Source organism: Dama dama, chromosome 8 (genome assembly GCF_033118175.1).
Source record: "Dama dama isolate Ldn47 chromosome 8, ASM3311817v1, whole genome shotgun sequence".
Taxonomy (NCBI): Eukaryota; Metazoa; Chordata; class Mammalia; order Artiodactyla; family Cervidae; genus Dama; species Dama dama.
Window position 1 is genome coordinate 10,364,749 of NC_083688.1, and position 16,244 is coordinate 10,380,992.

At 41.3% G+C, this 16,244-nt stretch overlaps 1 protein-coding gene across 1 annotated transcript in view; it reads left to right on the forward strand.

Annotated features, from left to right (window-relative positions):
• The first annotated feature begins 1,825 nt into the window (after positions 1–1,825).
• STX12 (syntaxin 12) overlaps positions 1,826–16,244 on the forward strand; it is a 30,927-nt gene continuing 16,508 nt past the window's right edge. Inside the window, exons 1-3 of the mRNA XM_061148339.1 lie at positions 1,826–2,053; positions 13,461–13,530; positions 15,197–15,296. Coding sequence (XP_061004322.1) covers positions 1,936–2,053; positions 13,461–13,530; positions 15,197–15,296 — 288 coding nt within the window. The 5' untranslated portion in view covers positions 1,826–1,935. The remainder of the gene's footprint in view (positions 2,054–13,460; positions 13,531–15,196; positions 15,297–16,244) is intronic.

Consider the following 16,244-nt stretch of genomic DNA (forward strand, 5'->3'; position numbering starts at 1 on the left):
CGGCAAACATATAAAACTAAGGATTCTAAAAAAAAAAAAGAAATGGTTTTAAAAACCAGAATGAAAGCCCCCAAATGTCATCTGTCCTTCTCTAAAGAGAAAAAAAAAATGCTCTTATAAATGCTTCAACAAAAAATAGAGACAGATTTGCTTATAAAAGCTCTAAGGCTGAATGCAGGCTCATTCACCCATTAAGGGCCCCCTCCCACCTAGGCAAGCAGCTTCCTCTCTTGGTCATTCCCCAGAGACTGCAAAGCAGACTGGGGTGAAGTGGGGTGGAGAAAATGGAAAACAAACACTGCCAGCTTCCCCTCACTTCTGTCTATCTTGATCTCCTCCCAAAGCAAAATCTACCCTTGTCTTTCCATTTACCATAAGCTCACAAAATGCAGTCTTCTGTGGAAACACTGAGGTCATACATTACAAGTTACTTAAGGGAATGATTTTAAAAATTTGAGAATCTAGTTCTCCAAGAAATCCTAGTTTGGGATATAGATGAAGAAGCTATTTGGAGGGGATTTAGATGGAGAATGAATTTGGTAATATGAGAATGCATTTTAAGGACATAGCAAGATGACAATATGATTAGCTTAGTGCTTGAGTTTTGCAATCAAATCTCAGAAAAGCAAATTAACCTCTGTGGCATTAACTTTCTCACCTGAAATAGGGAAAATGATGATGCTTGTTCTGTTGTTACTTTCAGTTCAGTTCAGTTCAGTCGCTCAGTCGTGTCCGACTCTTTGCGACCCCATGAATCGCAGCATGCCAGGCTTCCCTGTCCATCACCAACTCCCGGAGTTTCCTCAAACTCATGCCCATCGAGTTGGTGATGCCATCCAGCCATCTTATCCTCTGTTGTCCCCTTCTTCTCCTGCCCCCAATCCCTCCCAGCATCAGGGTCTTTTCCAATGAGTCAGCTCTTCGCATGAGGTGGCCAAAAGTATTGTTGTTACTTTACTTCAACATTTAAAAATCGATTGTCCGTTATCTAGTCTGAAGGTAAGAATAGTTAGGACATCGTCCCTTGGCGTGAAACAGCTTACGAACAACTGAACTGCAGTGTGTGTGTGTGTGTGTGTGGGGGGGGGGGGGTCACACCTAATACGTGCTTAAAAAATCTTTTCATTATTATTATTTTATTGTTAGGCTTCCCAGGTGGCGCACTGATCAAGTATCCGCCTGCCAATGCAGGACACACAAGAGACGCTGGTTCGATCCCTGGGTGGGGAAAGATCCCCTGGAGAAGGAAATGGCAACCCACTCCAATATTCCTGCCTGGAAACTTCTATAGACAGAGGAACCTGGCGGGCTACAGCCCACAGGGTCGCAAAGAGTAGGACACGATTGAGCGACTAAGCACTCAGACTAGAAAAGGGGTGGAGGGAGAAATGAAAGTGATTTGTAAACCATAAAAGTGCTTCAAAAATCCTCCCAAAGCCCTAGGGGATGAAAACAGAGTGAGGCATCTCAGGAGTTCGGTTACGGATCTGGGTTTCAAGGTTGTCGAATTCTCCATATTTGGGCCTGGGTTCTCAGAATAGAACAGGATAGGATGTTAGAGTTGAGATCATCTGGTACAATTTTATGCTAATCGAAAAATTCTTGCCTTCTGTCGCCGCGCCCTGACAATAAACAACACCGCCACCCCACATTCTCCCATCCAAGTCCCAACGGCATGACGTCATCGCTCCGCCTCTCAAGCTCCAGGGCGTCGCGTCTCTAAGCTACCTTTCAGCCACCAGGTCCAGCGGCGCCTGCGCAAATGCGGGGCGGGTCGAACCGGGGCCGACGCGGGCGCGCCGCGAGGGGGCGGGGCTGGTGCGCACGCAGCTTCATCCCGTCCCCGCCCTTTCTCTTCCCGGTTTCCCTGTCAGCTTGCGGGTCGGGTCTGGCGGCTGTTTCCGGTAGGAGCCGAGTCGGTGTCTGCTCCTCGTCATGTCCTACGGTCCCTTAGACATGTACCGGAACCCGGGGGCCTCGGGGCCCCCGCTTCGGGACTTCAACAGCATCATCCAGACGTGCAGCGGCAACATCCAGCGGATCAGCCAAGCCAGTGAGCCGGGGTACCGCGGCGGCTGGGGGGCGGGGGCCGTCCTGACAAGGCTGCCGGGACCGCAGGGTCCAGCCGGGGCTACGGCCAAAGCCACACCTGAGGCCATCTCGGGCGCTCCGCTCTGGATACGGTGGGCTGCCATCCGCGAATCTGCCAGGCCCAGGCAGCCTGAGGGTCCGGAGCCTCAACTGAAGCTCGAGTTTCTTCTCAGGAGTTCTGCCCTTAAGGTGTTTTGGGGCTAAGACAGCCGTCCTGACAGCCCCAGGGTGGGAGGGTGTGTTTGTCTGCTCCAGAGCAGTGAGTGAGTCGACCTGATGCAGCGGTCAGCCGAGTTTTTCCTGTCATCTGCTTCCCTCCACCCACTTCTCTTTGACCAGTTTGGATCGGGAGTTGTTTACCGGTTTAGACTTTACATTCTGCTCAGCTTCTTGAAAGTCAGCTGCTTTCAATTAAGCAGACTGGAGAATGCATGTGTTTTGGTGACTTTAATACAGTTCTTCCTGTAATGTTTGGAAGTCAGTTACAATGACTTGTATTCAAGGGATCTGATGACTTCTACTTTAATAAAAAGAATTCACCAAAGACACTTCAGTTTACAGTATTTTGTCTTTTGTAGCAGAAGATTTGCGTGTTTTTGGATTTCAAGCTGATGAGTCTTTTGTTTTCCTTCCCCGTCTAGTTACTCTTTTCAACAAGCATGATACACAGAAGCTCAGGGACATGGCCACAGTCACATAGCAAGTAAGACATGGTAGAGCTGGTGGTGGATTTCGGAATGTCTTTGCTTGTCTTAAAACTGCCTCCCCACTGTTAGGATCTAAATGAGACTGTAGATGAATGTGTTAAATCTTGTGCCTGAAAATCAGCTCAGAGCCTTATAAACAGGAGGTCAGCAGCAGCAGCAGCAAATACTTGGAAGGAATGGTATCATCATCCGTGTTGTTTATTATTGTGTTTTTGTGAGCTTGGCTGTACCCTGTTAATGGGTAGAACTAATTGGTCCTGAATCACAATTATGTTCTATATTTTAAAGAAAAAAATACCACTTAGCTTTTAAATTTAATATATAATGTAGAATTTGAGAGAGGGAAAATTTCTGATGGAAATCATTTGAGTCTTGGCTCCTTGGAAGTGGAAAGAAGACTATGTGATCTGTGAAATCCAAAAATTTGAAACAAAAATTTATATGACCACTGGTGGGACTTTCCTGGTGGTCCAGGGAAGTTAAGACTCCATGCTTCCACTGCATGGGGCACGGGTTCAATCCTGGTTGGGGAACTAAGATCCCACATGCTGCATGATGCAGCCAAAAAATAAAAATATTTTAAAAATATATGACCACTAGTTAGGAAGTATAGTACTTTGTGTTCCAGTTTCCTTTTGTGAGGTAACTGTAATACAGGCTAGATCAGAAAATTCTGATTCAAAGCCAAAGATTTATTGTTGAGACCAAATCTAATTTTAATGTCTATTTGTGAAATGTTCATTCTGTATGCATTTATTTGAGTATCATGCATGTACTGTGTGTAAGAACTGGCAGGGAGCCTGTGGCGTACATAGCAACTGAAAGGGTTTGGTGCTATAGAAGAGATAAAATAAAGTTATAGGTATTCAGGAGAGACATCTTTTTCATTTGGGAGGGACCAGGGAAGGCATTATGGCATTTGAGTTAGGTCTGGCTGGAAAGATGGTGGAACGGATTTGAACTTTTTACAATAAATAAGAGAAGGGCATTTTAAAGAGGGAATTAAATGAACAAGGCATGGTAGGGGGAAAGCGTGTGCTGTGTATAGAAAAGTAGAGTGGTTTAATTTGGCTAATGTGGTGGATTCTAGAAAGTAGTGCAAAGTAGGCTTGGAAAGGTTAAGTTGGGACCCAGATATGAAGGGCCTTAAGTGCTAACCTCATAGGTTTGGATTTAATTCTATAGGAATGTGTAAGTCGAGTTGGAAGGGAGAGGCTGGAATCAGAGACACCAGTTAGAAACTGAAAATGAAAAGAAAGAAAGGATAGGAGAGGTGTCTTTGGCAGTAGAATTCATAAGATTTAGCTCTTGGTTAGGCATCAGGCTCAAGTAATAGTTGGATTCAGCCACTAATAACATTAATAGCTAACACTTTTGATGCCTACTGTGTGCGAGGCGATGTAAGTGCTTTACAGGCATCATGTAACTTGATTTTGTAACAACCCTGTGAAGTAATGACCAGTATTATTTCTTTTTATGGGTTAGGAAACAGGCTAAGAAATTTGAAACCATATCTGTCTCTTATGACCAACATTTAGCCTTTTTATAGTTTTTAACTAATATTACAGTTTTGTAGCAGTTAACACTTCAGCAGGTTAGAAGTGACTTTTTTTTTTTTTTACTCTTCATAAGATGCTATGGGGAATACCTGAGCTGTGGACCTTTCTCCTCTTGTGGTTTGTCTACCTCTCCTGCTAGATTGTTAGTTCCTTTAAAGAAATGAGACCTGACTTATTTATCTTTATATTTCTAGTACTTACCTCAGATCTATCCATATGATAGATTCACTCATTCGCTGTTCAGTAAGTATTCTTTGAGGACCTGCTATTAACTGGGGATGGAGTGATGAGCAAGATAGACAAAACCCTGCCCTGATAGTGTGTGTGTGTGTATATATATGTGTATGAATGTGTGTATATACATACATATGCATACATACACATATATAACTAATATGGAGAAGTAATAAATGCTATGGAGAAAAAATAAAGCAGGATAAGGAGACACAAAGTAACCCGAGGAAGAAGCGCTATTTATCTTACACCAGATGGTCAAGGAGGGCCTCTCTGAGTAGACATCTGAATGAAGTGAGGGAGAGAGCCATGTAAGTAACTGAGGGAAGGCATTCTAGGCAGAGGAAATTGCAAGAGCAAAGACCTCAGTGCCTTCCAGAATGGCAGGGAGACTAATGTGTCTGGACTGCAGTTAGAGAAGGGAGCGTAGTAGGAAAAGAGGCCGTGGAGATAGCCAGGGCTCATATTATTTAGGGTTTTGATGCTCAGTAAATTGTATTTAGTAGATTTGAATGAATGAGGTTTTTCCACCATTTTGGAACTCTTCCTGCCTCATTTACCTTGTGCTATGTGGCTCCTACCACATCTTATGACCCTTGGCAGTGTGAGTTGGAATTTTCCCTTTGGGATTGTTTAGTGAGGCTCTGGGAAATGGAAATTGGTAGGGTGACATTGCCTCTACCCAGTTATCAGACTGGTACCCATCCCCCAAACTTGGCCAGTGGACCTAAGTATATAGTCTAGATGTGACACTCCCCCTCCACCCCGCTCCAGACATATGCCCACATCCATATAGTCCTGCAAGGACCTGTACTTATTGAAAATATGAGAGAATAGCTTATTCTTTTTTCTCAACTTTTTAGCTGCATTTGTGGGTTTGGAATTGCTGAGCCTGTCAGGCTGAAATACGGCAGGCCACTGTGTGGGTTGTTATAGGTACAGCTAAGGTTGACTGCCTGGCACAGACGGTTGTTATCAGTATGTGTGGGCAACAGAAGAAAAATGCTTGACTCCGCCTGTTGTGAAACGAAGGGTCTAGGCAGATAGAGGGAAATAACCTAACAGGCTCCAAGTTATCTATGAAGAGATGAAAGAACAGCATGTCTGTTCTTTAATGTTGCTAATTTTGATATGATTTTGTTTACTAAAAAATTAAAAGCAGCTAAACTTTTGAAATTGACTGTTGTGTGAAATCCTGTGGGCTGTTCTTTCAAAATTGTTTCCCTATTGTCCCTTTGCTGTTTATTTCATTGCCCCTTTGTGAAGTCTTCATGATCTCAACATCTGTATCCAGCAGCACAGTCTAGTGTTTCCGTTCCCTTTCTAGTTCATTCAATAATGCTATCAGCAGTGTGTCTAAAATCCCTCTTACCTCCTCAAGAGCCTACAGTGGCTGGCTGTTGTCTGCTGCATCAGGTCTTAGCATTCCACTTTGCTTCCATTGTCTTTGTCATCTTAATCCAAATTAGCCATGTTTTCTCCTACTCATCACCCTTTGCTCCAGGCAGGCTATTTTTCTTAACATCCCTAAACACTGGTTTGTGCAGCAAGTTTTTGCTCATTCTATTCTCCTTTCTTCAATCGTTTCCTACCTTGCAAGCCACCTAAATTATACAAATCCTTTGAGTTGTGCTTAAATCCTGCCCCTTGTAACTAAGCTTTCCCTTGCTTTTCAAAGAATGAAGTCAACAGGAGCCTGGGAGTTAGGCTCAGCAGATCTGTGACAGAGTTCTTGCTCCTCTGTGTTGTACCATTAGCCTGGAGCAGTTCCCCTTTCTGTCTGTTACCCCATCTGTAAAATGAATGCTATTGGTAAAATGGGATATTTGAAAGTGCCTAGTATAGTGCCCGGCACATAGTAGACATTCCATAAATGGTAATATTAATGGTTGAGTCCCCTGCTCCACTATAGTTTAGTAGTTAAGTGAGCGGGCTCAGGAGTCAGACTGTCTGGGTTTGAGTCCTAGTTCTGCTTCTAACTAGCTATGTAAGCATATTGCTGTACTTCTCTGTTTCAGTTTCCTCATCTATAAGATGGAGTTAATAACAGTCTTTACTTCATAGGATCCTGAGAATTAAATGAGGAAATTTATGTAAAGTGCTTGAAGCAGGCCTGCAACATTGTTTAAGAAATATTAACTGTCATTTTGTTTTCCTTTTTGAATTCGCAAGCTTAGCACTTACTTTATTCTGTATTCTGTAATTAATTCATGCTTTTTGACCTTGTTATTCCAACTGAGAGATCACTGTTAGTTTTGTGGGGCTAGCGACCATGCATTGTACAGCTCTCTTTAGCTACAGGGCCTGGCACCGCAGTGGATATGTATTAATAGTTGGCATTCAGTATGTACTTAATTGATTTTTATCATTGCTAAGTACATTTTTCTTGGTCTCGAGTTTGATAATAATAGCTATGCTTGATTGAGTTCTTTTAAGTGCCAGACACTGTTCTGAATTTAGCTTCATATTATCTTAATGTCAGCCTCACAACAACCACATGAGGAGTCTCTTGTTATTCCTATTTTTTAGGTGAGGAAACTGAGGCACAAAGGAGTGGAGCCTTTCACTAGGAAGTGTGGAACTGGGAATAACACACAGGCAGTCTTAATTCAGAGTCTATGTTCTTAACCCATTGTGTGTTCTGTTATGGGTATGGTAAATAGAAGATTATACCTTTGATATTCAGTGTTCATGTTCAGTTTAGTTTAGAGCTTTCCTATTATAGTAGCTAAAAAGTCAGGTCATTTTCATTGTAGCTTTGCAAAAACATTGCAAACCTAATTTTCAGAGTAAGACACTGAGATGACTTCATTGTCATATGATTTATGTCATAACATAAGCTATCATGTTCTCATTTTATGTAAACACGATTCTTTCTTAGAATATATGTTTGCTTGCTTACCTTTATGGTGGTTGCTTTCAATGTGTCTAGACTTTGATATGGACTAAGGTTCATTTGGAGATTCAGATTCTGCTAAAAGCTGATATCAGCTAAAAGTCCATGAAGAGTGTTCAGTTTAGAGTAGGTCCTAGTGTGGATGTTAGCTGTAATGTGCAATAAATTGGTTTGCTTCGTAGTCTTATAAAAGTTTTAGCCAGGACATGCTTTTAAACATGAGAGGTCAGTGATAGGAGAAATTGAGGCCTAGTTTTAAAAATAACAAAATTGCTTACACAGAACTGAAGAACTTTTGTTTACATTTGGCCTAGTCATCTGGTTTCCAGATTATGTAGCATTTCATAGAGGATAGATACCCAGTGATTTTCATCCAAAATGTAACAAATCAATCTAAAAGTAAAACTTTTATTTACTAGAATGCTTAGAAAAGGCTAACCAAGCTGACCAGAAAACTCTTTCAGATTTAACCCATTTTGATAAAAATTATTCCAAAAAGTATCACTTTACTTTTTAACATCTTAAGTGCATTCAAGGGAAAATAAGTGTGTATGTAACTATTTCTTTTTGTGATTTAGGTTTAAGGGATACAGTTCTTTTCTTTTTTAAAGAAGAATTATTTGTTTATTTTTATAGCTGGGCTGGGTCTTTGTTGCTGTGTGTGAACTTTCTCTAGTTGTAGCAAGCGGGGGCTATTACCTAGTTGTGGTGTGTGGGCTTCTCATTGCCATGGCTTCTCTTGTTGTAGAGCACAGGTTCTAGGCTCTCAGGCTCAATAGTTGTGGCACACAGGCTGAGTTGTACCCCACCGTGTGGGATCTTCCCAGACTAGGGATCAAACCCATGTCCCCTGCATTGGCAGGTGGTTTCTTAACCACTTGACCATCTGGGAAGTCTCAAGTGATACAGTTCTTGGTTGTGAAACAGATGGGTCATTGAGTCACTATTTTCAAATAAACCCTGATGTTGGTTATGGAGGGCAGTATACAGAGAATTCTACTTCCAGTAAACAAAGAGGCTACTGTCCTTATCATTTGAGTTTTGGGGCATCTTGCTGGGAACTTTTAGGAAAATATCAATATTCAGGAATTTGAATAGAATTGATGAAAGCTTGGATTCATTCTGGTGCTTAGCTAACAAGTGATGCTATAAAGTCCTCCTCCATCCCGCCACCCCAATCCCCCCATCCCGATTTACATATCTCAGCAAACGAAGTCAGAAAAGACTAGGTAAAAAAAGTTCTCGGCTGAGGATAAACCAAGAACAGCTGATTTTAAATTGACTTTTCCCCCATAGTCTATAAAATCCCCTTTGCTGTCTAGGGCATTTAATACGTTTTGATCAGTGATTAACAACTTGAAATTTTGAAATCTCTAGAGTTTCTAAAGAGAATGCTCTATGTAAAGACAGTCAATAAGATGAGATCTATTTCCTTGAACTGTAACATTCATGTTACATACTAGTAACATTTACCTTTATGTGTCACCCTGTAACCAGTTATTTTCTGGAGGAGTGTGTATGCATGTGTGGTTATGCAAACACAAAAATGAGTTAGAATGTGGTCCCTCCTCTCCAGAGGCGTATAGTCAGTCCAGTCCCATTTGTACAGAGAGGCAGAGTCTCTCTCAGCCAAACTGTGGCTTGCAAAAAAACTGCTTGGTTACACAGCATCATTCTGGGACTAGAGCTTCTTCATTATTGTTGACTTTTATCATTGAGCAGTGGTGGGAGTACTTAGAGGTCATTTAGTCCTTATGTAGTCGTAATAATTGAATGAGGAAAAAAGCCCCACCCACACAAATAGTAAGTACTGTGACAGACAATAAGTACTCGATATGTGTTAGTTAAACCTGAATATCATATACAATTGGTGAAAGAGACCCAGCAACATGAAATGATTTATATGGTGCCGTACATGTAGTTAGTGGTCCTGTTTGGCTTAGAGTTTAGATCTCATTATTCCTAGCTCTTGTTCATTCATATCTTCTGCCTTGAAAGTGGCGTGACATAAAACTGAAGCTAACTCAATTAATCAGCAATTGCTTACTGCTCCCTGGGTGCTGGCACTCTGCTGGACTCCAGTAAGTACGAAGGAACCTTCCCAAAGGTGGCAGGGCCTTAGGGAAGGAAGCAGGTTAGAGCAAGGGCATCAGCCTGTATGGAGGAGAGAGAACTGTTAAGTTAGGGACCTGTCAGATAAGCAGGGTGGGGCAACACTGGCAAATGGAAGCCTGCCCTAAGTCACTATATTCTGTGTATTTCCTTTAAAGGTCTGCTTGCCTGTGAGAGAATCTAATGTGACATAAAAAAATATAGTTATTGGAATTAGCCCTGGATTTGAATTCTGGTTTTTATGACCCTGCTTAAAACCACTGGTGGCGTCCCACTTCATTAAAATGCAAAGGCCTTGCTCTAGTTTACAGGGTCCTGTGTGTCCTGGCTCCCCTCTCTGTCATCTCTCTCTAGTCACACTGGCCCCCTGTTTATCCATCACAAGTGCGCTCGCCTTGGGCACTTTGTGCTTCATGCTCTCTGCTAGAAAGCTTTTCCCCCAGATATTCTTCAGGATTTGATCTTTCACTTCCTTTAGGTCTCTGCTCTGTGTCACCTTATCAGGTCATCTCTGACTACCTTGTATGAACTAGTCCCCTCTCCCTACCCTGTTATTCCTGCCCGTACCTGATTTTATTTTTCTTTATAGCACTTATCACTACCTGATACATGCTTATTATCTCTTCTCCTAAGAATGAAAGCTTCTTGAGAGCAATATCTTCCAGAGCACATAACTGGAGAATAGGTATTCCGAGTGAAGGAATGAGTTTTGTAACAGTGTGAGCTCAGTGTCCCCACCTGTAATAATGCTTACCTAATAAGATAAGGGGCTTCCCTGGTGGGACAGCCGGTAAAGAATCTGCCTGCAATGCGAGAGACCGGGATTCAGTCCCTGGGTTGGGAAGATCCCCTGGAGAGGGGAATGGTAACCCACTCCAGTATTCTTGCCTGGAGAATCCCATGGACAGAGGAACCTAGCGGGCTACGGTCCGTGGGGTCACAAAGAGGTGGACATGACTGAACAACTAGCCCAGCAACAGCAGTGAGATAATGCTTATCAGGAGCGAAGGAAAGGCACTTCTCTGGTGTTTCCTCCACTCTCAATACTTCTGACACCAGATGTGTGGGTTTACCGCACGCCACTGGTCAGTTTCTCTGGACTTAAGTTGGGTGTCCTACAGTTTAATTCAATTCTGACACTACCTGGAGTTAGCATCAGATTCCACAAATTAAGGGCTTAGTCCCACAAGGCTCCCCCGACCCCGCCCCCCTTCAGATGCCAATTGTAAGTCTAGGTTCTTATCTGTCCTTCTGCTCCGTGAGCTGTATTCGAGGTGTTCCCATGAGCCCCTCTTCAGGTTCAGCTAGTTTGCTGGTCCAGCTCACGTAACTCAGGAAAACATTCACTTACTGGTTTATTATAAAAGGATATAATTCAGGAGCAGCCAGATAGAAGAGATTCCTAGAAGAAGGTATGTAGGAAGAGCTCAAAATTTCCATGCTCTCTCTGGGCACTGACACCCTCCCTGCATCTGCATGTGGTCACCAGTCTGTGCTTGTGTGTGTGTGGTCACTCAGTCGTGTCTGATTCTTTGCGACCCCCTGGACTGTTCCAGGCTCCTCTGTCCATGGGATTTCCCAGGCAAGAATACTGGAGTGGGTTGTCATGCCCTCCTCCAGGGGATCTTCCTGACCCAGGGATCCGACCCGTGTCTCCTGAGTCTCCTGCTTTGGCAGGTGGGTTCTTTACCACTGAACTACCTGGGGAGCCCACCAATCTGGAAGCTCATCAAATCTAGTTCAAGAATTTATAGTGTTTAATTTGTACTTCTCCCTACCCCTAGTTTCCCTTCTCAGAGGTTGGTGGGTGGAACTGAAATTTCCAACCTGCTAATTACTTGGTCCTTCTGGTGACAAACCCTACCCACCCTGAGGCTATCAGGGCTTAGGTCACCTCAATAGGTAAGCTCTGTATGCTCCAAAGGAGCCCTTTATGAATAACGAAAGACACTCCTATCACTCAGGAAATTCCAAGGCTTTTAGGAACTCTTTGCCAGGAACTGAGGACAAAGACCAAATATACTTTTTATTATACCACATCAAGTACATAGCCCAGTGTCTGGCACATGGTGAATGCTCTGTAGATGATAATGTCTGTCCTCTTTCTTAAACTATTTGTTTGGCCAGCCAGTTGATAGCTTTGATTCTAATTCCCATTAGACTTAGGTAAGAAGGACATTATACATCTTAGTGATGAAAAATGGTTATTTATATCTTACATAATGCTTTTTTAGCAGAATGCAATCTTTTATAGTGCTTTACATTTTCCTATGGAACCATTAAGCTAAAAAACCCTCATTTAATAGAATAGTTATATTTTAGGAAAGTTTGTCAAAAGGCAACTTTTTAGTCATGTGAATTTTAATCATTTTTAATCATTTAAGCACTTTAATCATTTATATTTCTGTTATAAAATTGGAGTTATATTTTTGCTTAAAAGATGGTCTTAAAATAAGATAAAATCATGATTTGAAGTGTTACATACATATATATTCTGGACTGTGGAAACTTTTGCTTTGCAACACCCATGATGGCACAGTGATCTGGGAAGCCTCATAGAAGACAGTGAATGCTTTTAAAATGCAAGCATGCAAACAAACAAAAAAGTCATACAATAAAATTTCAAGCTCTATAAATGAATGAATGAATGAATCTCCCCTATCTTCTCTGCCAACAGATAAAGAGAATAGAAAGTAGGACATAGGAAATCAGGGGCTCTATTCCTGTTGTAGAAGTCAGTGAGCGACAAGGGTGTTCAGATTACCAGGCAGTCTGTTTCTGCTTATTGATAGACTTATCAGTTCCTCCAGAACTCTGCTTTCCTCGTCCAGGGCTAGGGGCTTAAACATCTAGGATTCAAATATGACCATTCCTAATCTTAGTACAGTATCTTGGTAGAGTAATCTGAACAAAGCAATGTACTATTTGTCTACAGACAGCATAGCTTTAAAGGAACATAGGCATTGGAGTATGATGTCCCTGGGGTTGAATGTTTTGCCCTACTTCTTTTTGTGTGTGCACTTACATAAGATATTTAACTTCTCTAAATCTATTTCCTCATCTGCAAAATGAAGATACATCCACTTCAGACTGTTGCTATGAAAATGAATAACATTGTGTATACAAAGCTCCTAATATAGTACTTGGCACATAGAAGTGCTCAATTAGTGGTAACTTACTATCAATAATAAATGTACATTGTCTTTCCAAATATGTTTGCTGTAGAAAATTATTTTGTATTCATGAATTTAAATTTTTGTTGTTGTGAATTGATACTTGGTATCAAGGCCATTCCAAAAGAGAGAAACATTTTAACCAGTGCCACTGGAAATCTGGCAGAATGTGGAAGTTCTTTGGGAGTGCGGGACAGAGCCACCATCTTCTGCTTGGTGGCATATTTACTCTCTAGGAGAAAGGTAGATCTCACAGGTAGATTTAGAAGAGAATAGAAGATCAAGACCAGGGTCTTGATCATAGCATGCTTCCTATTGGTTGTACATACTTACTCAGGATATGGGGAGAGACCAGTGATCTGAGAATTAGGGTGCTTGTTTTTTAAAAAAATTTTTATTGAAGTATAATTGATTTACAGTGTTGTGTTAGTTTTAGGTGTACAGCCCAGTGAATCATATATATATATATACACTCTCTTTTTTAGTTTCTTTTCCCTTATAGACCATTGCAGAGTATTGAGTAGAGTTCCCTGTGCTATACAATAGGTCCTTATTAGGTTTCTACTTTATATATAGTAGTATGTATACATCAATCTCAGTCTCCCAATTTATCCCTTCCCCCCTCCCCAGGGTGCTTGTGATGAATGTATTTTTCTTTTTAATAAATTTGTTTTTCTCCTCTCCCCAGCCGCTCAGATAAAGAACTTGATGAGCCAACTAGGAACTAAGCAGGATTCAAGCAAGCTACAGGAAAATCTGTGAGTAGCTTCCTAACAAGGTTGGGATTTGTGAGGGCCTTTTAGGGACACACTTAATGCTCTTGCTGCTTGGCGGCTTAGGTTTCAGGCCTGTGATTCAGCATGAGAGGCAGTGGGACATGAGGTCATAGATGGATCTAGAAGAGGAGCAACAAAATACATTAATGGGTTGTGATCTCCCCTGCCTCTCAGAGTCCTTGGACTCTGCTTTTCTTCCTCCCTTGGGCAGCTTAGCAGAACAATTTAGGGAAGTAGAGGGGGAATCCCTACCACTCTGCATTCAGCCTACATGAGCTTCATTGTTGGCACAGTGCTCACCTAATCTGTTGGATTTCCAACTGTATATAATATTAGAAAAGTGTATTCGGAATGACCCAAGGGGAGAATAGTGGAATAGATTCTTTTTATTACATCCTTCTTGACTCCGCCTCTGCTGTTAGAAGTTCTAGTTTTCATCTTTAACAATGTTTTTGTTTCCTGTCTTAGACATTGGGAAGTGAGAGAATGACTTATTGTTAGTACTTTGAGCTTTTTTGAGGGAGACGTGAGGTAGCTGTGGGTATGTTAGTACTGTCTGTGATGCTCAGGCTTCGGATTGACTCTTTTGGGGGACTTTTTTGTTTTGTTTTGTTATTGTTATTTTTTTTGCTGTACCATATGGCTGGTTGGATCTTAGTTCACCAAGCAGGGATTGATCCAGTGTCCTCTTCGGTGGAAGGGGGAACCACTGAACCACCAGGAAATCCCATTTTTGTTTTTTGTTTTTTTGACTCCCTCTTGGTTTTGACTCTCATTTTTTGTTGTTGTTGTTGTTGTTTGTTTTGCTTTTTTTTTTCCCTTCTATCTTGGAGATCCCTTTGCAGTGAAAAAATATTAGTAATTAGTAGTGTGGTTTCTCTGTCCTCCCTTAAAACCTTTGCAGAAATGGCCAGAAAATAGAAGAAACCATGACTGAAAGGAATCTTTTTTGTATTTCTAGTACCTTTCAATCCCACACATTTTTCCCTCTTTAATTTCCTTCCCCCTCTGCTCCTTCCATTTTTTTTTTTTTTTACACAATATAGGGCTTCTTTGTTTTGGAGGAAAGAACCAGAAAGTCTAGCATAAACCATAGGTAGGGAGCCAAAGATAAAGCTGAAAAAGCACCAGCTTTAAGCACAAACGTGGGAGTTGATCTTTGGAGGTTGTTCCCTCGGGTAGAATCTGTGCTTCTAATGCACCTTTCATCCAACCCCCAGTGCGTGGATTCTGTCACTAGTCAGTGGACTGTGACAGACAGTAACCATGCAGAACTCTTGGGCAAATCAGTGTGAGAATTTTTGGAGAGTTCAACATGTTAAAACTATTAGATTGAGGTGTGGGGGCAGCTGTTCTTGTATTTCTATCAGAACTGCTGAGAATGCTTTTCTTTTCTCCCCAAAGAATTAAAATAACTAATCAGCACTTTTCATTGAGGTAGGTTCTTTCTACTCGTTAACGTGAAGACAACTTGAAGTGAGTTTGAATGGGTGGTACTTTTGGAATTTTGTTGTGAACCTGAGCATCTGGGAACCCATTCCTTCAGGTGCCCTTTCATTCCCTGCATCATGAGACACTCTGAGAACAGACTGATGCTAACAGCTCTCAAGAAATGAGAATATCCTAAAACATATCTTTTCTCTCTTAGGCAACAGTTACAACACTCTACAAATCAGCTTGCCAAGGAAACAAATGAATTACTGAAGGAACTGGGATCCTTGCCCCTTCCTTTATCTACTTCAGAACAGGTTGGTATTTTCTGGGGTTTTGATTTGTTTATTTTGAAAAAGAAAAATACTGTTTTTTTTTTGAAGATGCAGTATGTGAAACAAACTTGGCCTTCACACTGAACCTCAGTTTCCTTATCCATAAAATGGATAAGTGTCTATTGTGACAACAGAAAGAGTGCATGTACCAGATCTTGCAAGGTATTAGCAGGTACTCAATATGGGTAGCTGCTGCGATAATTAGCAGTAATATATTAATATATTAGTAAAATGGGTTTAACTGAAGAAGAATCTCAGTGTTTGCATCTTGTTGGGATTTGATTAGCAGCTTTATGCTTTCTGGCTTGATTCTAGTTGGCTTGTATCCAGTGTCTATAAATTTCAAGCAAACGTCTTTTTCACTTTGCAGTCACTTTCATGTCACATCAAGTCATTTGTAGGTTTCCAGTTAAGGAAATGCTCTGAGAAATAGATTTCTCTACTCAAGTCATTTTCTTCAGTGACCATTTAAATCCTTTAAAGACACAGTTTCTGCTGGAATTCATTGTTCCCTTGATATGCCATGCCTTTACTTCACTTGTTCTTAAAGTCAAATGTGTCCCCTCCATTGTAGTTTGACTTTTTAACCTACTGTTCATGGTCTGCCTTACATCCCGTCTCTTCCAGGACAAAAATCTTCTCTATCTTAGACTATTGTGATTTTATTTTGCTTTAGTTTCTATACCATTCATGGGGGCACTTAACTTGCGTTGTTTTTTATTAGTGAATTTTTTAAATGATGATATTTTGTCTCTGATGGCTCTAAAGATGAAGCCTACCACTCCCCTTCCTGGATTGTCTATGAATTGTAACTGTTGGAACATAAAATAATTTTAGTGTGTTGTGATCACCATTTAAAAGAAATGAAACAGAATAGAAATATCAGAGTGTATAACCATGTAATTGAGGGAAATACTGTTACATGAAACT